The following is a 25,353-nucleotide window of genomic DNA, read 5'->3' as shown; positions in this document are numbered from 1 at the left end:
TCTTCTAACTCTCCTGCTGCCCACACTGTGAGGGTCCTGAAGATCATCAATCTTAGGATCTAAGCAGGTTTTGGATCTCCAATGTTTTTTGTGTGCGTCCGTATATCCCTGACATATAAATGAACACCACAGACACCAAAGATTTTCTGACACATACCTAAGATATCAACAATGAATTTCTTCCTGGCTTCTCCTGCTGCATTGGAGACCACACATGTGTAAACTCCGCCATCTTCTCTCTGTGCATTTGATACCTTGAGGACCCGACCTCCTAGGTAAAGAAAGTTAAATTATCATAACATGTGAATCTACAGGGTCAGGAATGCCCAGTGCTTCCCTACTACCCATCCCGTGCAGGCCACAGGGTCTGTATAAGCCTCTAGTTTGGTCCGCCTGTGAGGATAAGAGATTCCCAGCTATTATGTATTTGATTGCCAGCTATGCCAAAGCAGCTTTGGTAAGTCGATAACTTTCATGCCTCCCGCCTCCCCAATTTTTGCTTATGTTACCTATGGTGAGATAGAGACCTATTCATGTACAGCCTGAGCCTTTGCCCATAGCAGCCTCATGAGCTCTCTATATAATAGATGGATGACATTTTCAGATACAAGCTCACAATGCAGGCCCTGGAGACAAGGACACGTTACCTGATTGCAGGTGGGTATTCGCCCGTGCGGTGAGTGGGGCGCTATTTCTGTACCATGTGATGGATGGCGGAGGGATTCCATTAGCTTCACACGTGAGAGTGAAAGTGCTGTGCAGAGCGGCAGATATGTTCTGGACCTCAGACGGCAAGTTTGCAATTTCAGGTGGAACTGGAAGAAGATGCAAAGAATGCAAATGAAGTTGTGGATTTCAGCAGGACAGTAACATGGAGCACATCTAACGTTACGTCACCCAGCCTTCATCCATCTTACCTTGGACTGTCAGGTCGTATTTCACATCTGTCTGTCCAGCCGCATTTACAGCCACACAGACGTAGCGTCCTGAATGAGATGGCTGTGCACGGGGTATGGTCAGCAGCTGACCTTTGTTCTTCAAGATCAGGTCTGGTCCGCTCCCCAGTGGGAAGCCATCCTTGAGCCATGTCACAGATGGTGTGGGCTTCCCACTGACGATACATTCCAGGGTGATCTGGCTGCCTCTTGCGGCTGACATCTGCCTAGGTACATGGCTGCTCCTGGTTATTACTGGCAAAGCTGGTGATGGAATATACAAGAGGGATTATGGAGAGATTTCTATAATAAATCTGGGCACATTGGTTGATTGTCAACAGCCTGGATTGTGGCAGTGTCCTAGGCCGCAGCAAACCAGTGGAGACCAGAAGAAATCACAAGTTATGGAAGAAGAGGAAGAGATTATAGGAAAAGAGGAAACCGAATGTCCCCTGACACTTACCGTAGACCTCCAGGACGTAATCACGTTGGCTGCTCCCGGCCTCATTGCTGCAGACACAGCTGTACACTCCTTCGTTGGACGCTTGGACCCTGCTGATCTGTAACAATCTCCCCCCTGCAGAAACTTGTGCCCGCTCCTCATCCATGAGGGGGGACCCTGGAATAAAGGAATTATGGTGGTTTTACAGTGTTTGAAGAGAGATAAGACTTGATATAAGAATTGCAGTGCGTTTTTTCGGCATTTTCCTGATGTGCTACTTGCTCGAGTTTCCATCGGCTATAGCAGATACTATTAGTAATTTGCACATATAACAACCATGGGTGCACAGGCGCCAACACTTACCATTCTTCGTCCAGGTGAGCACTGGGGGTGGAGACCCTTGGCATTCACAGGTAAAACTGATTGGCTGCCCCTCGATGATGGTCGTGGGAGACTCCGGGGAGGCCGGGAAATTAGGAGGCACTAGAGAGGAGACAGAGAGAAAGGTTTAACATTCGGCATGTGGTGACTTGAAGATCTTGTAATTCTACTTTTAGCTTGATATTTTAGAATATTATAACATAGAATATGATTTGCCACTAAGCAGACCTCAGATTTGCCATGGTTTTTGGTGTAACCCTTAAAAAAACCCAACCACATTGCAAACTGCAGTGTAAACCAAACCAAACTGTCCAATCTGAATGAAGCCTAATTTTATAAAACATTCCATGTGTCCAGTGTTTACCCCAGATGATGACATTGTAATGCTTCTCAGAACGGCCGGCATCATTGGAGGCCTCACAGGTGTATCTTCCTGCATCTCGCGGCTGGGACTGGTCAATCTATGAGGAGATGAGAGCGCACTTTATAAGAGAGCGAATACTGACAGTGATAACTTATGTCACAGATGGGGATGCCACTGTAAATGATCATTACATATAGCGAGTGGATTAGTTGGTGTATCTAAGCCTGTGTATCTAATTCAGTCATGTGTCACTATCTGCTAAGCCTCTGTATCTACCTGCAAGTAGCGTCCATTCTCTGTCACTCGGACTCCCACTCTTTTAGGAAGGGGACGTCCATCCTTCATCCATATGATGGTGGGTGGCGGGATAGCGCTGCTCTTACACTCCAGGGTGATGGGCTGGTTAGCAGTGACAGAAGTATTAAATTCTTCTCCCAGGATGCTCGGGGGCACTGCAGAAGAGGATTGAACAGGTGTCAATGACAGAAGTGACAATGGGTGCGGCCATATTCTTGGCTCTTCCATCTTATAAGGGTCAGACTCCAGACGTCTTACTGTACAACCCTGTACCTATGATATATAATGGCTATATACTGTGGCCTTAGGAACGGTGACCACCATAGTATGGTATATATTATATCATCCTATTAATTATATACATATATTATGTCCCAAATTAGTAACGTTTGACCCCACATGCTTACCGTACACCTGTATATCAGTGGTCCAGCTGTCCTCGCCTGCTGAATTCACCGATACACAGGTGTATACTCCAGAGTCTGAAACTTGAACTGCAGATATGGACAGAATCCTCCCCTGCTCCAAAATCTGAAAAAAAAGATTGATGTCACCAATGTGGGCAATGCAGCAACAATACTCCCCACTGGCTACTGGCTAGGGGATACAGATACATATTCCATGATACCTATTACTATTTCTCTCTGTTATTGGATCATATACACAAACTTAATTTTGGAAATGATTCCACGCATGCAATTTTAAAGTTTCACCACCAGGTGGCGATGTGAAGAGTAAATTGATGACTTCCCTGTCAATTGGATTCCATTAGGAGAAGGAACATGGGGCAGCCATTGGGGTGATCCTAATACTGACCCGCAGTCCAGCACTTGCAGTGGAAACAGGAACTTTATCTTTCAACCACATGAGAGTTGGTTCTGGAAAACCAGTAGCGTTACATTCTAGCCAGACTTGTTCATTCACCAGGAAGGTGGCCAGCTCCGTCATGGATAAGATCTTGGGTGGAACTAATGGAAACCAATGATGGAAAGAGTAAGTGGTTGGATGCATTGTCCTAGGATCTCAAAACTAAATACAAGAACCCCAATAAAAGCCTTGGACACTCACCTTGAACCTCCAGTGTGAAGAGCACGTCACTGCTGCCGGCGGAGTTAGACGCCACACAGACGTATTCTCCGGCCTCAGCGCTGCCAACCCTCTCTATCTGTAGAGTCCTGCCCTCATTTAGCATGGTGATACCAGGCACTGCAGACAGCAGCTGCCCCCCTCTGTACCAGGACACCACTGCCGAGACACAACATGAATATCCTCAGTCCTACAAACAAGGCTCATCCATCATATAGATTATAATTCAGGATGCTCGGTGATAGAAATTGTGAAAAAAAAAAAATCACAGAGAGGAAACAATAGGACAAATCTGTGCACCAGGAATAAGGAACTGCCCCTTTAAGTGATTTACCAGGCCGAGGGCTTCCTGATGCCAGGCACTCCAAGGTCGCTGGGAAGTTCTCCACCACAGTATGGTTCACATCTGTAGGCTCAATATTTGGAGGCACTAGAATAAGAAGAGACAGGAAAGTGTGATACTGTCTGCTGAACCACTGTATCTAAGCCTATCATGTGATATACAGTCTGCTGAGCTGTGTATCTAATCCTATCCTGTGTGATACAGTCTGCTGAGCTGTGTATCTAATCCTATCCTGTATGATACTGTCTGCTAAGCTATGTATCTAATCCTATCCTGTGTGATACTGTATACTGAGCTGTGTATCTAATCCTATCCTGTGTGATACTGTCTGCTGAGCTGTGTATCTAACCCTATCCTGTGTGATACTGTCTGCTGAACTGTGTATCTAATCCTATCCTGTGTGATACTGTCTTCAGAGATGTGTATCTAATCTCAGCACTAAGCCATGTATCTAAGCACGTCCTGTGGCATACTGTAGCCATGGCTCACCCAGCACGTTCAGCACTACGTCCTGTCTTCCTTCTCCGGCCTCATTTGCAGCCACACATGTATAGACACCTTCATCATCGATGGACAGCGCCGCGATCTGTTAGTACATAGAATAAATGGAGGTGTCATTATACAGATACACCCCAGTGTGATGACTCTCCAAGCACTACATTAGCGGTAGCATATACGCTGGGGAATGTATACACAGTAATGAATCCTGCCCAGAGAATATTACATTCACTCTAACCTGCAAACATGTCATGAGAAAGTTCACCGTCAGCCAGAATGGAAGTGACAGGGACTTACCTGCAGTTTGGGTCCGTGTGCCTGTACCTGCACTCCGTCCTTCCACCAGGTCACTGTTGGGGGTGGGGTACCTGACACGTCGCACTCTAGGGTCACAGGCTCTCGAAGTTTTGCAGACACACTGCTGCCGCCAGTAATGGTGACCAATGGGAGCTCTGGTGTGAACATGGACAATGGAAAATTCATGATTCTGTTTACTTGCGACTACTTAACACCATTTGTGACTAAAATAGTTGAAAGTGGTGTTTTTTGCATTGGCCCTGCCACTTTTTCTAACGTTGGTGGGGTCAGGGAACGGGCGTGGACAGGGCCACTACCTGTGCCACAGTCATCATTATTAGCGGCACAAATATGGGGTAAATTATGTCAAAATGTAAGTCAGCAAAGAGCATGGACCTCTAGAGCATGTGCCTAACTATTAAGGTTCCCCCCACAGGCACAAAAGACATAGGTACAATACGTCAGTCTTTATGGAGGTTCTGATCCTGCCGTAGGTTTGGGGTGCATAAGACTCTGTATATTATATGGCTTCCCCAGCAGGATGACAGTGATGGTATTAAGATGTCTTACCTTGCACCAACACATCCACAGCCGCCTCCGCTGTCCCAGCTTCACCTTCAGCTTTACACAAGTATCTCCCGCCATGTCCTGATTGTATGAGACGAATGGCCAAGGTTCTGCCGCCATCTAATACTTCCAGCCCATCCTGATCTGTAACTGGGTAGCCATTCCTCATCCACCTGCACAAGGCAAAGAGCCCATACCAATCAGCACCAAATACAAGCCTATGAACATTGGGATGGGGAAGGCGTTAATCTGTGTCCATCACCCACCCCACACTATGACTTAGTCTTCACTTGGACTCACCACACTCTAGGAGTTGGGTGTCCGGTCACAAGACAGGAGAGATCCAGGGCATCATTTACTGTCACGGTGACTTGTCCTGAACCGTCACCGATCTGCACACTGGGAGGAACTGGCAAAAAATAATGAAAAAGTAACGTGTCAGAATGTAAATAGGGTGAATGCCCTGTGTAGTGGTCCCTCCCCCCCATACCACATGCAGACACTATCAGTATATGAAGCCCAAGCCTTACTAAGAACTTCCACAGAGTAGCGCAGGGTGGTCTCTCCAGCCAGGCTGATGGCTACACAAGTATAGTCTCCCTCAGCACTCTCAGTCACTGCCGAAAAATGTAGAGACCGTCCGCCATCTTTAATCTGCAGCCCATCTCTCTCAGACACCATAAGTCCATCTTTCAGCCAGGACAGGACTGGAGGAGGATGACCAGTGGCAGAACACTCCAAGTCCAAAGGACGTCCTAATGTGGCCTTAATGGTCAGTGGTTTCACTCCTGATCCTTCTATATGAGGGGCGACTGGATGGAGAGAGAGATAAATATAAGCAGCGTAATAAAACTAATAATTTATTATATTTCATATCCTTACTGCCTTCTGAGAGCGAAAGGTCCGGACCTAATACTGCTCGCAGGAGAGAGTGGACAATGCTCTGAGGATTCTAGACTGACACAATGTAACAAACTGGAGGGATATTTGTGGTGCTGATCACGGAGGATTCTATGGACTGGCTACAATTGTAACAAACTCTCCTCTGTTAGAAGGATGACATCAGTGTCTGGATGCAAACAACAACCTTCCCATTGACGGACAGCTAGCAGAGATCCACGTATATCAACAGCAAAAGCAAAATGACAAAGTTACTGTTACTGTGGATAATCCTTTCCGATGATCTGGAGAATTCACCTACCATAAACCTCCAGCAGATAAGACTTTTCCACTGTGCCTGCATGGTTATTGGCCCTGCAAGTGTATGTGCCGGCATCGGAGAGCTGGACCCTGCTGAGCTGCAGACTTCTCCCACTGTCCTTGTATGTGGACTTGGGGCTGGACACGATGGGACGTTTGTCCTTAAACCAGGTGATGCTCGGAGGTGGAGATCCCTTCGCTTCACACTTCAGCTCTACAGAGCCGTGCAGCAGAGAGGCCACTGATGTTGTCTCGTTGGATGACCAGACGGTGGGGGGAGCTATGGAGAGATTGATATACTGTTCTATTCACCTGATAACCTGATATGCTCTTATTGATTTCAGATTACAGAAATTCTGCTGTATTTTACTTTCACGTTGCTTTAATTGTGCAGAAGACTATGGCATGCACTTGGCCCTGTGTCCAGCAGGTGTCAGGCTAACACTGTGAGGAGTGCGCTGTACTTACTGATGATCTTCAGGTTGAAGTCCTTGACTTGTTGTCCTGCGTGGTTAAATGCCAGACACTGGTACCTGCCCTGGTGTGAGAGCCTGGTGCGCGCCACTCTTAGCACCTGCCCGCCATCCAGCAGCTGAATCTCAGAGTCTCCTGGTGAGAGCGGCCTGTAGCCAAGATACCAATGAACAACTCAACACAATGTACAAACAAAAAACATCACATTACATAGTCACAAATGTCCTACAGGGGTATTCTGGTCACAATGTGTTACCCCCTACTACCACAGGGATCCCAACCAATCACGAGGGCTGGGGTGTTTTGTAGCCGCAGTTTTAATAAAGTGTCTAATGGGAAATTTGTTGATCCATTTATTTTAGTGGGAAACACTTCAGAGGGCCAAACACTGTCCTGCACCTTTCTCGAGGTAGTTCGATCATCCTCTATTGATAGGGGTAACAATAGAAGATCATTTCCAGGAAAGTGGGGTTCTGAATCCGTGTATCTAAGCCTATCATCAGTGATACTGTCTGAGCATTTGTATCTAAGCCTATGCAGTGCGATAATGTTGCCCTATGGGCAATACTATGTGCCGAGCTGTTGTATCTAATCTTACCATGGGCGATGCTATCTGCAATCCTACCATGTGTGATACTGTCTGCTGAACCTCTGTATATTGGACAGTCTGCTGATTGTGTATCTAATCCTATCCTGTATTATACAGTCTGCTGAGCTGCTGTATCTAATCCTATCCTGTGTGATACTGTATACTGAGCTGTGTATCTAATCCTATCCTGTATGATATAGTCTGCTGAGTGTGTATCTAATCCTATCATGTGTGATACTGTCTGCTGAGTGTGTATCTAATCCTATCATGTGTGATGCTGTTTGCTGAGCTGTGTATCTAATCCTATCCTGTGTGATACTGACTGCTGAGCTGTGTATCTAATCCTATCATACTGTCTGCACATAGGAACATATTGTCTCTGTATCTGAGTGTCTGTATTAAGGTTCTTCATCCGACCCCTCCCTCATCTTCTATAGGGGGACCATCACAGATATGTGGCTGCCAGGAGGGCCCCTAGAGCCGCTCTGTTTTGATGCGGTTTCTAAGGAGGGTCAGATCCCAAACCGCTGCAGCTGCCTGATCTCACAGGTGCAGAGTCCCTGTGTCCTTCCAGAAACACTCCCATCATCCTCTCCTTTCCTAACCTACGTCAGCTCTGTGGCTCCGACAATCACCATAAACTGAACCTAAAATCTAGTTGTGGGTTTCTATTTCTCCAGCAGCAGTGACGGCGCTGTACACATCCATGGCATTCTCTGATGGTGACTCCATTTGTACTTTATCCATATACCACCAGGGATGTACAAAGCAGAAAGAGAGCCCCCTACTGTTCATGGATTCACAGCCTGCCATAAAGTCTTAGGCCAAGAAAGAAGTGAACTGAGCGGTCGGATAATGAGATCATTGCTTCCTATAACATTAGTCATGAGCACATGTGCAGAACACGCTTGTCCCATGTCAGCCCGGCACACACAGCTGATACCGCGGATCCGGCCCGTCTCTCTCACCTCCTTAATGATACCTTGATGAGTGAGAACATGAAAGAGAGCGCAACGTCCTCCATGAGAGTGAGATGATAAATGTCCCCAGATGTGGAACACGTGTGTGAGGGTTAACCCTTCCTGCGTACAAGACTAAGAGGAAATTTTCCAATCCTTCCCTTGATGGGATCACAGCCCATTTTCAACCTTAAATATAAAACTTGCACGTGTAGCCTCATATACCAGTGTGAATAACGCTTTAAATTGCATTATCATTAACCTGCCACTAGATGGCCCTAGTGTTGTTGGCGATAAACTTACTGCTCGTCCTTTGTCCATTCCACATGGGGTGTGGGCAGCCCTGATGTCCTACAGTGAAGCTCGACCTCTGCTCCTTCCTTTGCCGTCAGCTCTTGGAGAGATCCCGCTCCAGAAATGGTTGGAGGGACTGTAAATAATAAGCGGACAATTACATGAAATGAGGATTATTAGCCATTTTTCAACTGCTCTAGGCAGCATATAGCAGCCTTAATACTGGGCCTACACACCCTGGCCCACCTGCAGCTTAGTAAGTCACATTACACCGCCATATAAAGATTTATCCCTAACCTCTGAGAGTTGTGTTATTATCTGCTAGATGATTCCCTTGTTGTCTGACCCTTTAGGAACTCACCAAACACCATGACATTGTAAGTACGTAGCGCTTCCCCGGCACGGTTTACTGCCCTGCAAGTGTACGACCCGGCATCTTCTTTACGAATGCGGTGAAATCGGAGAGACTGTCCGGCAGACTGGAAGCTGATCCCCGGACCCTCCGTCAGCTGGGAACATAGAAAAAAGTAGAAAATGGACGGTCAGTCAGGAAGCTACAAACTAAAACAAATGAGCACCCCTCTACTCCTCAGATACTAGGAACCTTAGAGGTCCTCCTGGTCTGGGGACTGATTTTAGGTGGTTTGAGCTGGAGTCTGTATTGCTATAGGGTCTGGTCTGTCATCTGTATTTTTAGGGGTCTGTGATTTCAAGGCAATCTGATCTGGGATCGGTATTTTCCATGTGGTGTGGTCTGGCGTCTGGATTTTCAGGGGATCTGGTCCGAGAGTTGAGTATTAAGGGGTCTGGAGACTGAAGTTTTTAGGTAGTCTGGAGTCTGTACATATTTTTAGAGGGTCCGGACAGGAGTCTGTATTTTTACAGGAGATGATCTGTAGTTTGAAATTTCTAGGTAAACTGGTCTGGAATTTGTAATTTTCATGGTACCTGGTCTGGAGTTTGTATTTTCAGGAGTTCTGGTCTGGAGTCTGTATTTTCAGGGGTTCTGGTCTGGAGTCTGTATTTCCAGGGGTTAAGGTCTATATTTTTACATGGTTCAGTCCAGGGTCTTGGTTTTCACGGGGTCCTGGCCCTGTTTTTTCAGGAGTTTGAGTATGAGGTCTATATTTTCTACCAGTCTCGGCTCTCTATTATTTTGAGGGGTCATCTGAGAGCCCCTTTTCATAAGAGTCTATATGTGTTCATTTTCAGTTGAGCTATACAGGGCTGCACATATTATTTGTAGTTCCCTATACGGCGACATGTCCTCTATAAATGGATGGGGCGTATATTTATAACACCCATTTGTAATTTCCCAGATGTCTCTTCTCACAAATTGACAATATATTTCTACGTACCATGGAGGCAGGGACAGCTCCAAGGTTATGCAGGCCCTTGGGTGACAAAGTCTCAGCAGGCTCTTTGTGGCTTTTTCTGACACATTTCTATACTTGGTCACAGAAGTAAAGTCCTGACCGCACAAGTTTTTCTTATGTCAGAAAAGTAAGTGACAGCAGTAGACGGGGGGAGGGGGGGGGGTGCGTGCAGGGGTGCTGCTCTTTACTCTTAAATGTTCTGTTTATTGGTGGACAGAGAATTGAAGGATGTACAAGGTGGAATGACAAGAATTTTGCGAATAGTTTCAGCTCAAGCAACTGCCAACTGCGAATGTGCTTGTGTTCCTATTAAAATAATGGCTGGCTGCGCGCGTTCACTGCTGTAACTTCTGGCACCCCCACAGATCACATACTGAGGATCTATCCTGTGGATACCAAGGGGGCGAGCTACACAAGAGCAGGAGGATTCAGAGTCAGCACCTGGAAGCCGAGTGGGTCCTCCCAGGAGCCCGGGGCCCCGTCACTGATACCAGCCTCCGCGGAGACACTGAACAGCAGTATGACCAGCAGGTGGCGATATTCCATATACACTTGCATATGTCTTGTCTGATACCCCCGATTACAATATCGTTATAGAATATTATACATAATGTCTCTTACAATTTTGTTGTCTTTGTTCCATGTTACGGTGGGAAAAGGAACGCCGTTCACTTCACAACCCAATATCAATGGCTGGTTGGCCATCAGAGAGATATTTTGGGCTTGTCCGTTCTCCAGGATCCTGGGCGGGGCTGAAACATAAATGATATGATTATTATTACATTCCAGAGTCAGATGATACAGACTGAGCTGCTGGTAGAGAAATGCGCCCTCACCGTATACCACCAGCTTAGTCTTCCTCCTTGCTGAGCCGGCTTCATTTGTCGCCAGGCAGATGTAGTCTCCGCTGTTATTAGGGACGGGTGACTCGATCAGTAGAGAACCATTGGCAAGCTGAGTGATCCCTGGTAGGTTACTATTGAGGACTACTCCATTTTTTAACCAGCGGATCATTGGAGTTGGAGTCCCTGGAAGGACAAACATAATAATAGTGAATGTACATAATATAACAGAACCCGATACGTAGATGTAGAACATGGGAATGTGGCCCTCACCATGCACAGGACACGTCACCATCACCGCATCATACGTGGTATGTTCCAACAGGATGTCAGAGTTCTCCTTAAAATTTGGTGGTTCTAAAAAAAAAAAAACAAACACTGAGACATTACTGTAGGTTTCATATTGAGCTGTGTCTATATTGTTGGTTATCTATAGCAAACACTGACCTAAAACCTCCAGACGGAACTCCAGGACATCTTCTCCGGCGCTGCTGAAAGCCGCACAGCGGTACAGACCAGAATCTGAGAGCTGCACCTCCAGGACACGGATGGTGCCATCCGGGCCTGGCAACGAGTCCTGATCTCCAACTCTTAAAGCTATACCATCCTTATACCAACTCAGCCTGGGTATGGGGTCTCCATGAGCCACACAGGGAAGAGCCAGAGAGCGTCCCAGAAGAGTCTTCAGCAGTTTAGGTCCAGGGTGGACACGAGGGGGAACTGCAAGTGAAACTCTGACAGGTTAGTGTATATTTTGTGTCTACGCATGGACTAAAAGCAGGGTTTCTGAAAATGTTTAGTCCATTAGAAAGCTGCAGAATGTCTTATTATACAGTGGCCATGCTTTATTTACAGAGGAGCGGGCCGTCCCTTTAATTGTGTACAGAATGATGATGGACAAAAGTGTGCGGCAGGATGAGACATAGATATGAGGGCGCTGCGGACAGACGTCTGTACATTATGTGTCAGCCTCCGCTGGAGGGGTTTCCTGAGGAGACCACTTCTCATACACTCATATTAGAAGGAGGAACCTGCCCATAGCCGCAGGATATTCAGGGCAGACACGGCTGAAGGTCAGGACAATGTGCGCTAGTAAAAGATATTACCAAAGTAGCAGATATTACTAATACCTCCATGTTACTAGACCACGGCCTCCAAGGGGCTGAACAGAAGATAATGGATATACATGTGCATGGAGTATGTATGTTCTTGTGGTTCTGTTGTGTCATATCGGTATCTGGGAAAGCTGAGTGACAACCACTCTGACAAATGTGAGCCATTCATGAATGACATTTTCTGGGGGCTTATTTTTAGGCTGCTGCTTTTCATTGAACCCTACACAATGGTATATATAGCCGCCATCCTAATGTCCTAATGGCGATAGGAGGGAACAATCGCCGCCAGATAACGGTGACGGGTGAAGTGTTATTATTGTCAGTGCTCGTGTCTCGGTCAGTTCCTCTCTTTGTATACAGGTCGATCTGGAGTGTGTCTGGCCGTGTGTCAGACCTCACAATCTCGGGACAGTCTAAAATAATACCAGATAGCAGTGAAGGCTAGATTTAACCCTTGCATATCCAGCATAAATATCGGCAGTGACAGTCGGATTTGTGGCCAACCTGCCGGCCTGAGAACTGAAAGGGTTACGTGTCTGCTGACAGCATCTGTAGGAAGTGGAGTCTATGGCTGATACTTGTGAGGAGGAAGAGAGGGGTGGAGGGGACGCAGGCCAGATGTTAATAGTTCTGCTTTCTCCTTGGCACTTTCATCCTTTGTAAAAACATCCTACTCCCCGAGCAGTAATGTGATAATTGCCGGTCGGATCTAAGATCCTCAGCTCCTGGCTTCTGGGTGACCCCTGAGGAATAATAGCAGCTTCCTATGGGGTCCTGCCAACCCCGTCATGCTCAGCACTTGAATGCTCTGCCCTATTAAAGTGGCTCTGATACTTTTATACATAAAGCTATTTAGTCCCTTTGCAATATATTGTATTGTTCTGCATGTCTATGAATGCAGCCTGCAGTGTAAAGGATGGAGGTTTTCATTCTGGCTGTCAGGTCTATAGTCCATGTACCGTATATACATTTGCAAGATGAAGCAAATTTATTAATAAGGCAAATCCATTAATATGTATCCTGTCTATGGTGCTGTGGGAAGATGGCAGAATACAGACTACCATAAACAGCCCCTGTATTCTGCTTTTGGGCCTGGAGTAAGTCTGGAAATATAAAGGTATACAGGATTTGCTATACTTTGCGTTGTACCTTGTACTTCCAGGCTGTAGGTGAGTGATGTGTTCCCTGCCAGATTGGACGCCAGGCAGGTATAATATCCACTATCCATTACCCGCAGCTCCGACAGCTTGAGAGCCCAGGAAGGAAGCAAGTGATGTCTGTAATGAGACAAAGCACAAGTCACCAGACAATCTTATCTATTTACTGTCCAATACATTGACCCGGCAATCCCTGCCATAGACCCATGCACAAGGCAAAGAGGCAAGAAATGAACAATGAACAAATGAAGAAACTGCATGGTGAGCATTTATGACATCTGGCGCATAATATACTGTAGTACATGATAGAAGAGACAAGATAATTAAAGGGGCCCTCCACAAGAATCTGCTAATAGAGGGGCCCATGTAATAAAGGTGCTGTAATAACCATAGTCCTATTTACAATGTATTTTTGTTGGATGCAGCCTGCAGTGTAAAGAATCACAGTCACGGCACAGCCTTACCTAGAGTGCGGTAATACTGGAACTTTTAGCTATCTCCTGATATAAAGAGTGAACACAATATTATAGGATATTCTCTGGGCAGTGCGAGATTATTTGGGAATATCCCTGCAGCATTTATCAGACAGATATCATGCTTATTACAGAAAGCTCCCCCCCCCCCCCCCAGCGTATACACACTATGCTATGTAGCGGCACAATGTACCAACAACAGTCAAGTAATGTGTAAGCCTATGCAGATAATGTACTGCACAAACTCAGCTCTGCTACATCTATCATATCATGGCATATGACAGCCTGGGGAGAGGGGTAGGCAATGTAAACCCAAACTATTAGACCAGGTTTAGAGGACAGCTTGGCTTTATAGTCTCAGGTTTAAGGCTGAGGCCCCACGTTGCAGAAACGCGACTTTTTTTGTTGTAGATTTTGAGATTTTGTTGCGTTTTTTTTTTTTTTAAACCAAAGCCAGGAGAGGAATGAGCAGAAGGGAGAAGTATAAGAGCTTCCGATATATTTCCCATTCCTTTTATAGCCTTCTTGGCTTTGGCTCAAAAAATGCAACAAAATCTGCAACAACATAAGCTGCGTTTCCGCAACATGGGGCCTCAGCCTAAGGCTGGAATCATACATGCGGTTTTCATAGCAGTCTCGAGTGCAGTTTATGTTGCAGTTTTTTCGTGATATAGCCACATAACCAGATTTTTTTGTACATCTTGACTTTTCTTATCCGAACTCTTGTGTTTAGATATTATTAGTACAGTCAGAACAATGTCGCTTCTGTGCTGTAAACAAGCGGCGGACTATCAGACTTTGCAGATTGAAGGACCTTTCCTGTATATACAGTAGTCTGACACTGTGAGTATTTTGCATTCTTGTGATAGTGAAGGGGTTAATCCTGCCAGTGATTTGCCCACATTAATAATTTATTACTGTTAGATCAAAGCATCCGGCGTGATCCAGATGTCTGACTGAAAGTCGTGACCACTTTTGGCACCTGCGCGGAGCCTCATTAATACGGGTGGAGGAAATGAAGGCTCTTCAGGCGGCGAGCGCACAAAATATCTCGCAAGTTCGGGTTTCCAGGGTAGAGATTATGTTATACATTTACGTGAACAAGGGGCGAGATCCAGAATTTATAGCAGTAAGATCGCTCGCTTACAGTGTTGGGAGGTTCTTATTCTAGACTAGTACGTGGATAAGAAAAATGTTCCTAGTTTATAACCTGTAGACATTTATCCAGCAGGAGGCAGAAACATCTCCGTGCCAGTGCTGCCACCAAGCAGCGTGAGCGGATGAGCTGACATGTATTGTGATAGTATAGGGAGTATGAATGTGGGCTTATATCAGGGGAGTCATTCAGATAAGACGAGCTCTCCTCCAAAATGAAGATATCTGTCCCCCTAGTGCCACCTGTAGGTGACTATCCTGTAAAATAGCCTTGTAACCTGACATACCTGGCAGAGACTATGGGCAGGGGTAAAGAGTCCTTCCTCCAAGACACAGTGGGAAGAGGCAGGCCCTGCACATCACACTGTAAGACAACCTCGGCTCCCAGGGCGGCTACCACATGGATCGGGGTGTTTGGGTCATGTGTTCCATTTACGGTTATTCTGGGCTTTGCTAAATAAAAGATGAAGAGATTTTTACAAGGATAATACACAAATATAGGAAACTACTGTATACTAAGGTAATACAGTATGCAGTACCCCTCTTCACCACTACTCCTATTCAGCAAATACATTCCATAAAAATCAGTGCAACAGCGCCCCCACCAATGTGAGGTGGTAAAACAGACAAAGCAATACTGATAATGAAAGGGAGACTTACTGTGCACTATAAGCTGGGACACTCGGCTAGTGCGCCCCACCTGATTTGTGGCCGTGCAGGTGTAGTGACCGGAGTCGGCACCAGAGGGCAGCGCAATCAAGAGGCTTCCATCCCTGTTTATTTGATAGCCCTTCTCTGGAGTCAGGATCTCTTCCCCCTGACAATACACAGCACATAAGTATAATATACACAGTTACTATAGGGAGTAGATTTGGGCCAAATTGGTGTCACTTTTTCTCATGGCTGACACTCTTTAGTCTGAGGTTGCAGTTTATTTCTCGCAAGCATCAATCTCTGAAATGCAGGAAATACTTTATACTATGATGCCAGTAACAGGAATGGTTCTCTCCGATATATAGCACTGCTGACATTCTGTGGATTCAGGGCGTCTGGTTACACTTGTGTCCTGTGACTTGTAATATTCCCCATGTTGTTTACCTTTGACCATGTCACCACCGGCTGTGGGTGTCCTCGGGTATTACATGACAACGTGACGGGCCTGCCCTCTCGGGTGGTATATTCTGTAGGTCCGGGAGTGATGGTTGGAGCCACTGGGGACATGGAAATAGCAGATAAAACATTTATTGAGAGTCTTCATACAATAGATGTGGCCGGAGCCAAGTCCTATAAAATAATGACATGGATTCTCTGGACTCTTCTACATAAATCTGATTACTAAGGCCGGGAGATGGAGAAAAGCTGAGCCGAGTCCTGATAAGTCTGCTGAAGACCTGAATATGTATCCTGAGCAACAGATAGTCAAACAGGAGCCGTCATTCCGGCCCTCGGCCTGCACAGTGAACCCCTGGAGACATTCACATACCAAACTGACGTAGAAACTGACCCCTCGTGACGTAAAATAATATCCCAATATATTCACTTACAACTATACAGTTTAATCTCTTGCACTGAACCAACTCCTACCCCCCCCTGGCCCCCACAAAAATGGTAGTCTGCTACTCACTTTGGACCTGCAGGTGGACGCTGTGATTGGCCGATCCTGCGGCATTGGAGAGTTCGCACACGTAGCTCCCAGAATCCTCTCTCATGGCCGGCTCTATGCGGAGTCCACCAGCCTCATCTACAGAGTGACGCCAAAAGAACTGCAGCTAGGGGGAACGAGGAGATAACGGAGAACATATGTAAATACTTAAGTCGCACACATCTCCTCCTGTTTGTATTTATCCTTCAAAGACGGACGCAGATGAGACTCGGCGATAACAAACGCTTTGTAGATACCTGAAGCAGATGAACAATTTGGAAACAGGTTTACATCAGCGCTCTGTGGCATTTCATTCACTGGGACAAGTAAATGGTCGGAATCCGGAAGAATAAATGTAACCCTGTAACTGCTGGACACATTCTAGCTCTCTGCATGGGCCTAGGTTTAAGGTGCAGATGATATGGGGTAACAGGGCCCAGATGAGCAGTGTCCATGGGGTCAAAGCAGCTGTCATCTTATCTTATAAGGTGATATATTGCTAAGATCTGCCATCACTTTATCATCAGTGGGGGTCCGACCCTCAACCCTTATTAATCCAGAGAAGGAAGGGCATGTAGTGCTTTCTATGTTTTACCTGCTACCTGCCTTACTAACTCTCATTGACTCGCATGGGGCTGAGCTGCCGCTCTCTTCTTGGTGAGTGAAACATAGTGAAGGGGATAGAGCAGTAATACAGAGCAACAGACCTTTCATTTTGACGAGTGGTGGGGGTCCAAGAGGTCAGACCCCACCAGTCATAAAGTGATGGCTCAATCTAGCAAAATGCCATCACTCTACACAACGTAAATGTCCCTTTAAGCTGATCACAGGGATATGGAGCTTTGGGGTCACCAGGCCACATACAGACATTGATGTGGATGATTCAGTAAATGACCCTATGACCATGCTGAGCTTGGCAGGAAGGACTGGAAGTGCTAAAGGTCACCGCTAGCCCTATATATGAGTATATATGTATATATGAGTGAGCTCCTTAGCTGTAATCCAGGAGCTGCATCAGGCCTGGCAGACAGCAGTAATGGCACCTTGGTATGAGGCTACTTACAGGTTGTGTATCCTTCAGCCATCGTTGTACAGGAAGAGGGTTACCAGCAGTGACGGAGCAGGGCAGCGACACAGAATCTCCTTCAAGGACTGTAATCTCGGAGGGGGCTGCCGCTATCTCTGGGACCACTGATCAATACAAAGGGCGAAGAATTTACCAAGAATTATCATTGACTACACAGATCATGAAGTGACTTTATATTATATGGACGTGACCTACCGAGTCCAGTGACTGTGAGCAGGATCTCTGCCTGGACCCAACCAAACGGGTTCCTGGCCTCACACACGTACACGCCGGTGTCCTCGGGCCTAGCAACTTAAACATAGAACAAACACAATGGTAGAATTGTAAGAACAAGTCATTGGTAGGGAAATCCCATTATCTGTGGTTGTATCAGCGGCAGCCATTGTGAAGCAGCCACTATTCTCCCCACAATTACCAAATACAGTATAGTTGTTTCCCATTTCTGTAATGTTTTGAGACTTGTCGTATATATTCCTATAGGTTACTTCTTACTTTTCATGTGGACTGTGTTTGAGCCAGGGCCATCTCTGACTTCTGTGGTGCCAGAGGACAGGACTGGGCCTTCATCTTGCCGGGACCAGGACACAGTGGGTGTGGGACTGCCCTCGGCGCTGCACATCAGCTGCACGCTCTCCCCGACATCTACCTCCACATCCAGAGGGAAATCCACAAACTGCGGAGGAGCTGAGATAAGACATAAGGGATAGACATCATACTGCAGCATCAAACATAAGTGGCCATAAAATCTATGAAAACTCCCTATAAAATCTTAATAAAAATCCTCAAAAGTCAGACCTCAATGATGGTATTTGTACACCTGCAGTACTCGGATTCTACCATGAGGGGGCACCAGCGCTCACACAGGTCGGCAGGCCTATGACTCTTCATATGACTACACATTTTGCCAAAATACACATTGGGATCGGTTTACTCCTTTATAAACCCTTTGGGCTTATTAAATATAAGAGCACATGTGCAGCGCAGGACGTGAACCTGGCGACCAATCAGAGAGCAGCTTTTAATAGGCTCCAGAATAAACCCTGCTCTGTGATTGGTTGCTACGGGAAACAACACATAAATGTTCTGTGAAGTATTCTATTAAGTAAATCACCTCTTAAAGTCCTATTTTATGACATCATATTCCCCTATATCTCTGCCAACCGCTATATTACGGGAAATATAGGTTACAGCGAGCTCGCCCCGTGATTGGTCACAGCTCTGCCGCAACGCAGCCCAGGCAGGGTTACAGGAAAACTACCAAAAGCCTCCTGTAAGGCCGAGCTACCCCACATCTCACCGCTCTGCTCCAGTGTCCCTATGACAACGCTGCCTGTCATGTGCTCAGCCCATCATGTACGGCTCCAAATGTCTATAGCAAATCCACAAAAATCTGCAGCAGAAATGGCCGCTGTGTGGATTTCTGCTGCTCACGGGTAAGATTTGGTCAGTGCTCACCTGCTTTATACACAATTAGAAAACACTGCGTCACCCCCATCCTGTGTGAATATACTCTTATATTACAGTGTGAGGAAGAGAAATAAAGGAGATATATAGAGGCTGTGTCAGGAGGGCGAGCACGGCGACACCGCGCGAACTGCAGGCGCCCAAACGCCTATTACATGTTACCTGGGGAGATTCTTGTATCACATTATTTATTTCTTATTATTCCTTCCTGCAGTTTTTAGGGTTCCAGAGACCTGCTTGATTTTCTATATAAGGGTTGGGGGATGGGGACTTGGCGTCCAGACGGTGACTCACCCCACTGGGAAACATTAACCACTTAGCTGTGGTGGCGGTGACATTGTGAAGCTGTGATGTCACTTCTTGCCGGTTGTTAAGATGATGTCATCATGTGTATGTTTGTAGTCTGTGGTGGTAAGGGTTACTGATTGTTTTGGTACTTTACATTTTAACCCCTTCAAGACCATTTCACTTGTCTGATCAGACTCCACATTACACAACTATACACCTATATCTACCATAAGACATCCCATAGGATTGCATGTACGGGTGTTGTCTGACTACAATCTATTACTATCTGTTATCAGCCATGTCAGGAGAGGAGAGGCCGACTGTAGGACAGGGGAATACAATCTATTACTATCTGTTATCAGCCATGTCAGGAGAGGCCGACTGTAGGACAGGGGAATACAATCTATTACTATCTGTTATCAGCCATGTCAGGAGAGGAGAGGACGACTGTAGGACAGGGGAATACAATCTATTACTATCTGTTATCAGCCATGTCAGGAGAGGAGAGGACGACTGTAGGACAGGGGAATACAATCTATTACTATCTGTTATCAGCCATGTCAGGAGAGGCCGACTGTAGGACAGGGGAATACAATCTATTACTATCTGTTATCAGCCATGTCAGGAGAGGAGAGGCCGACTGTAGGACAGGGGAATACAATCTATTACTATCTGTTATCAGCCATGTCAGGAGGGGCCGACTGTAGGACAGGGGAATACAATCTATTACTATCTGTTATCAGCCATGTCAGGAGAGGAGAGACCGACTGTAGGACAGGGGAATACAATCTATTACTATCTGTTATCAGCCATGTCAGGAGGGGAGAGGCCGACTGTAGGACGGGGAATACAATCTATTACTATCTGTTATCAGCCATGTCAGGAGAGGCCGACTGTAGGCAGGGCCGCCGATAGGCCAGTACTACTGCTACTGGCGTCAGGGGCCCGGCCAAATTTTAAAATGGGGGGGGCCCGGGCCCCCTGGCGCCGGCAGCAGTCATTGTATGTCCTGTTTCAACTCAGATCTGCGTCCAGAGGACGCAGATCTGAGTTGAGCACATACACGGCTGAAGCGAGGAGCTGACACGGAACCCGGCTCAGCCGCATATGTGTCAGCGAGAGAGCCGGCAGCGGCGAAGTGAGGAGCTGACACAGGTCAGCTCCTCGCTTCAGCCGCATACATGTCAGCGTCAGCGAGAGAGGCGGCAGCGGCGAAGCGAGGAGCTGACACAGGTCAGCTCCTCGCTTCAGACGCATATGTGTCAGCGAGAGAGACACCCAGCGGCGAAGCGTGGAGCTGACCTGTGTCAGCTCCTTCCTTCAGCCGCATGTGTCAGCGAGAGAGATGCGCAGAGAGCGGCGAGGGAGTGGAGGAGAAGGTAAGTTTAATGTGGAGGTGGAACGTGAATCTGGGGGCAGATGAAAGAGAGGACGGAATGACACTGGGGCAGATGAAGGAGGGGACGGCATGACACTGTGGGGACATGAATCTGGGGGCAGAGATGGAGGGACATGAATCTGGGGGCAGAGATGGAGGGACATGAATCTGGGGGCAGAGATGGAGGGGACATGAAACGGGGCAGAGATGTGGGGACATGAATCTAGGGGCAGAGATGGAAGGGGGACATGAATCTGGGGGCAGAGATGGAGAGGACATGAATCTGGGGGCAGAGATGGAGGGACATGAATCTGGGGGCAGAGATGGAAGGGGGACATGAAACTGGGGGCAGATGAAGGGTGTATATGAAACTGGGGGAGAGATAGAGGGGGGACATATAATTTACGGGTGACTGTAGGAGGATTATACTGTGTGTGGGCACATGAAAAATTAACAAGTGGGCGGAGTCAACACAAAAGTGGGCGGGGCTAAATTTGCTGCGGCGCGCTAAGCCTGCCACACATTTTGTCCCTCTTTTAGTTCTTCAAAAGTTGGGAGGTATGGAGATGGGGGGACATGAATCTGTGGGCAGAAATGTGGGGACATGAATCTGGGGGCAGAGATGGAGGGGACATGAATCTGGGGGCAGATGAAGGGTGTATATGAAGCTAGGGGAGAGACGGAGGGGGACATATAATTTACGGGTGACTGTAGGAGGATTATACAGTGTGCGGGCAAATGGAAAATTAATGAGTGGGCGGAGTCAACATAACAGTGGGTGGGGCTAAATTTCCCGCGGCGCGCAAAGCAAAAATGGCAGGGGGGGGGGGCCCAGACACTTAGGCTGTATGGGGCCCCAAAATTCCTGATGGCGGCCCTGAATGTAGGACAGGGGAATATAATCTATTACTATCTGTTATCAGCCATGTCAGGAGGAGAGAGGATGAATATAGGACAGGTGATGACTGTCTCCCAGTTTACAATAATCCAGAATCTTCTCCGGCCGGCATTATACAGTCAATGTCTTCATCCCCCTTCCCTCCATTTCCATGCTCTACAAAAATGTGAAGCAGATGGGAGCTGAGGACACGGCTATATGGTCCTTATACAATCTATGACGTACATAGCGGCATCTGCCTACAGTGATGGGTCCCACAAAACTCAATTCAGATGCTGGGAAATAAATGACATAACATCACTGCCCGTCATATAGTAACACTTAGCAGACAGACTGTACATATGTTCCCAGTCTGGTTGCTATTTGTAGTGTATATATCAGCAGTGGCTTGGGATAAACCAGATATCACTAGAATCTATGGGATATATACAATCGGGGGGGGGGGGGGGGGGGGGGTTGATGGTTATTATCTGTATAGAGAGATCTGCAGTCGCTTTTCTCATTTCTCAGCTATTTCTTACATTGACCTGAATGTCTGCATTTGACCAGAGGTGTGCAGATTAGTTTCCTAGGACATGTTGACATGGGACACATTCTGCACTGCATAAGACACATGTTGTATTAAAGCAGGGCCGACCGCTGTATGAGTCCGCTGAGGCTCCAGAGCCTTGTAGTGATGGCTACTATTGCACCCCCTATAGATACACCTCTGGGTCCTAAAGCAGTTATAGGCAGAGCTGCACAGCACCTGGGGGATGAAGAGTAGAGGGGTATAGGGGAGAGTGGGGAACACACATGGATCTTTTGGGCAGAATTACCCTTTAATCAGAAAATCTTTCTCTAATAGTGGCTCTGATAAGAAATTGTCGCTAGAAGCAGCGTGGGAAAATAAGTGTTTACCCTGGGAAAAGCAGATCTGTGGCTTTACTGGGCGACATTATGTTGTTAGAGTAGTTTAGTCTTTAGTAGTGAATGGAGCAGAGTAATAAGAGTGAGGGGTCGCTTCCTTCTGTTCGCCTTCAAAGCTTCACCCCCTCTCTAACTACTTGAGAAACTGGCAGGCGAGTGTTACATCGTAATCCAGCGCCCCCACCATCATCTGCCCATCATGGAAGGTTCTCTGACAACAGTCTGGCAGGCAATGTACATCTTCATATCCCCTTAAGTATTTCCAGAGCAATCTGATGTCAAGGACCAAATTCTCAGAGCTTAATCCCAGTCACTGGTAATGGAGAGTTTTCGGGGTCGTTTGGCTCTTGTCCTAATATACAGGGGGTTGTAGCTTCTCAACAGCTTTTAACAGCCATAGGTGGGAGACCCCCCCCCAGTGGTCACTCTGGCACCAGGGGGGCGCTGCTGTGTACATTAAATGGCCTCCAGTGTGCAGATTGGGGTCAGGAAGGCAGAACTCTATATTCACTCTGTCATCGAGAGGGATCAGGTGGGCCAAAGTGGAAGGGTCATATCTAGTTACACAGACTGGAACTCTGGTAGACCCGGCCTGCTGAAGTACATTTTGGCCAGTGTTTTATTTTTATTTATTTTATTTTTTTTTGTACTAAGAATCTTAAGATTTAAGACAAGGCTGTGATCTACAGTGAGTTTTAAGATCTGCTAGAAGTCAGGGAGAGTGTAGTGATCCAATGCAATCTGACCAAAGTAAAATGTGTTCAATGAAATCAGACCAATACAATCTCCGCAGGGCAATCTAACCAATGCAGTCTGCCCAATGCAATTTAACCAATGCAATCTAACCAATGCAATCTAACCAATGCAGTCTGCCCAGTGCAATCTTACCAATGCAATCTGCCACAAGCAATGTGTCCAATTTGATCTGTCTAATGCAGTTTGAACAATGTAATCTGCCCTATGCAATCTGACCCATGCAAATGTCCCAAAGCAACCTGACCAAGGAAATCTATCCAACGCAATCTGTGTAATCCGCCCAATGCAATGTGCTAAGTGCAGTTGTAAGTGTATCCTGTATTTGTTCCCTAGGCCTAGTGCTGACAGCAGACCACCTGGATGCAGCTTTCAGCACAGAAGCCATTTGCCTGTGTTCTGTTCCCTGGTCTCATGTAGCGCTGTCACCTGGATGAGCGCACTTGTGTCTACAATTGGCAGCAGATCCGCTTGCTCATCATTCAGCAGCAGAGCACAACATACATTCCACAAAGACAAGCACATTTATCACAGGAGGAGAACCTATTACCATAAGAGAGGCCGCAGTTCTGTAATTCTACACGAACAAGGTACTTTTTCTCCTATTTTGTAGACATTACAGATGTTAAGACCTGAACCTGAATGTAGTACAGAAAAATCTGCTACTGGCTTTGACTCAAAAAAACTGCAGCAAAATCTGCAACACAAAAAGCAGCTTTTCTGCAATGTGGGGCCTCAGCCTAATAATGCAGGATGGGGTGAGGATTACCCGGGAGCGAGTGGTCACTGCTGCAACTCTCCTTTCCATGTAAACTATTGGGAGATACTAAAGTAGTTGCACAAGAAGATGCATTTTCCCGTATTCTAAATGCAGTGTAAAGAATGGAGGTTTTCCTTTTGATTTCCACTGCAAAGCCCAGGACCATGTATAGATATAAACTTGAATGTATCTCAACTATATATTACAGGTGTAAATATGTTTACATGTCACGCATACATATATATGACCCTGTATGAAGCCTTGGCAAGCAGAATATACTCCTCCATTCTTTACACTGCAGGTTGTATTGAGAGATCTGGAGAAAAATGGAAGGTGAAGACAAGATTTACGTTACACAGCATTATTTATAATTGGCTTAGGGTCCCTTTAAGAAATGATATAACTGTAAAGGAAATGAGAATCAGCATCCGAGATCCAAAGGTGCCAATATGTATGTGTTTAAAGTGTAAATGGTCCTGATCCCTGAGGGGGGGGACAAAGGGCCCTGTTACAGATTTTGCACTGGGGCCTCAGTTACACCTCCAGTCTGTGCAGTTCTCTTCCAGGTTGGGAGCCTATAAAAAGCTTCTCCGGTCCCTGTACACAGGAGCAGTGACTGGTCACGGGTGAAAGTGACGATGTCCAGCTCTATGAGAGCTGCAGAATAGGCCGGCAGCTGCATCATGACACAGCAAGCGTGGAATTTCTGGAAGAAAGCACAGGAGGAGGAAGAAGAGGAAACAGGAAAGTGCAAGGATGAAGTGTGTTGAAGAGATTAGTAAGAACAAGACATGGAGGACGACCGAGACTGGCAAGCCTCTGCATCGTGACCAAGAAAACTGCTCCCCCCCCCCCAACACTCCACCCTGGGGAATATGGAGCAGACGCCCGGTAGCCTCGCTGAAGAGTGGGAAATAATATCACAAAGAAGTGGCAGAAGCGACAAGGAATATATCCAGAGAACTCTAAACAATTGTGAAAGAAACAACAGGGGAACAATGTGACGGCGAGCAGAGTTTATACTACATTGTTGGTATCCATGGTGCTGTATGAAGAGCACAGGGAAGCAAGCCAACAGCAAACAGCAGCGCCAACCTCAGCTACCGTCCTGTATACAGCAAATATAATCTGCAGAAAAAGCTCAGCCACTTTGTAATACATTGCATTACTTATCTTGTACTTATACCTGGATTACACTTCACAGCTGCACTCAGAAATCTGCTCCATGTAACTTGGCCATCAATATTACAACCCTGTATAAATGTAAAGCCTTGTTTTCATGTAATAAGGATCCTTATCTGGTCAGTTTTAGGCTCTCAGACACTTTAAA

The 25,353-nt window shown here is 46.5% G+C and overlaps 1 protein-coding gene across 1 annotated transcript in view; it reads right to left on the bottom strand.

Moving 5' to 3' along the window:
- The window catches only part of HMCN2 (hemicentin 2), a 96,093-nt gene that overhangs the window by 33,181 nt on the left and 37,559 nt on the right, over positions 1-25,353 (bottom strand). Inside the window, exons 16-47 of the mRNA XM_075260768.1 lie at positions 18,066-18,257; positions 17,769-17,864; positions 17,550-17,677; positions 16,469-16,613; positions 15,943-16,055; positions 15,505-15,661; positions 15,132-15,297; positions 13,209-13,336; positions 11,392-11,664; positions 11,218-11,301; positions 10,939-11,130; positions 10,724-10,854; positions 9,088-9,235; positions 8,736-8,862; positions 6,879-7,033; positions 6,412-6,690; positions 5,741-6,022; positions 5,511-5,619; positions 5,214-5,383; positions 4,644-4,798; positions 4,338-4,434; positions 3,840-3,935; positions 3,488-3,664; positions 3,236-3,387; positions 2,827-2,950; positions 2,399-2,574; positions 2,123-2,219; positions 1,741-1,860; positions 1,399-1,554; positions 918-1,199; positions 648-815; positions 158-271 (exon numbers count right to left, since the gene is read on the bottom strand). Coding sequence (XP_075116869.1) covers positions 158-271; positions 648-815; positions 918-1,199; positions 1,399-1,554; positions 1,741-1,860; positions 2,123-2,219; positions 2,399-2,574; positions 2,827-2,950; positions 3,236-3,387; positions 3,488-3,664; positions 3,840-3,935; positions 4,338-4,434; positions 4,644-4,798; positions 5,214-5,383; positions 5,511-5,619; positions 5,741-6,022; positions 6,412-6,690; positions 6,879-7,033; positions 8,736-8,862; positions 9,088-9,235; positions 10,724-10,854; positions 10,939-11,130; positions 11,218-11,301; positions 11,392-11,664; positions 13,209-13,336; positions 15,132-15,297; positions 15,505-15,661; positions 15,943-16,055; positions 16,469-16,613; positions 17,550-17,677; positions 17,769-17,864; positions 18,066-18,257 — 4,989 coding nt within the window. The remainder of the gene's footprint in view (positions 1-157; positions 272-647; positions 816-917; positions 1,200-1,398; positions 1,555-1,740; positions 1,861-2,122; positions 2,220-2,398; positions 2,575-2,826; positions 2,951-3,235; positions 3,388-3,487; positions 3,665-3,839; positions 3,936-4,337; positions 4,435-4,643; positions 4,799-5,213; positions 5,384-5,510; positions 5,620-5,740; positions 6,023-6,411; positions 6,691-6,878; positions 7,034-8,735; positions 8,863-9,087; positions 9,236-10,723; positions 10,855-10,938; positions 11,131-11,217; positions 11,302-11,391; positions 11,665-13,208; positions 13,337-15,131; positions 15,298-15,504; positions 15,662-15,942; positions 16,056-16,468; positions 16,614-17,549; positions 17,678-17,768; positions 17,865-18,065; positions 18,258-25,353) is intronic.

The sequence above is a fragment of the Leptodactylus fuscus genome, chromosome 11 (genome assembly GCF_031893055.1).
Source record: "Leptodactylus fuscus isolate aLepFus1 chromosome 11, aLepFus1.hap2, whole genome shotgun sequence".
NCBI classification, from domain to species: domain Eukaryota; kingdom Metazoa; phylum Chordata; class Amphibia; order Anura; family Leptodactylidae; genus Leptodactylus; species Leptodactylus fuscus.
Note: the sequence above shows the minus strand (reverse complement) of the source record. Positions and strands in the feature narration are given on the sequence as shown.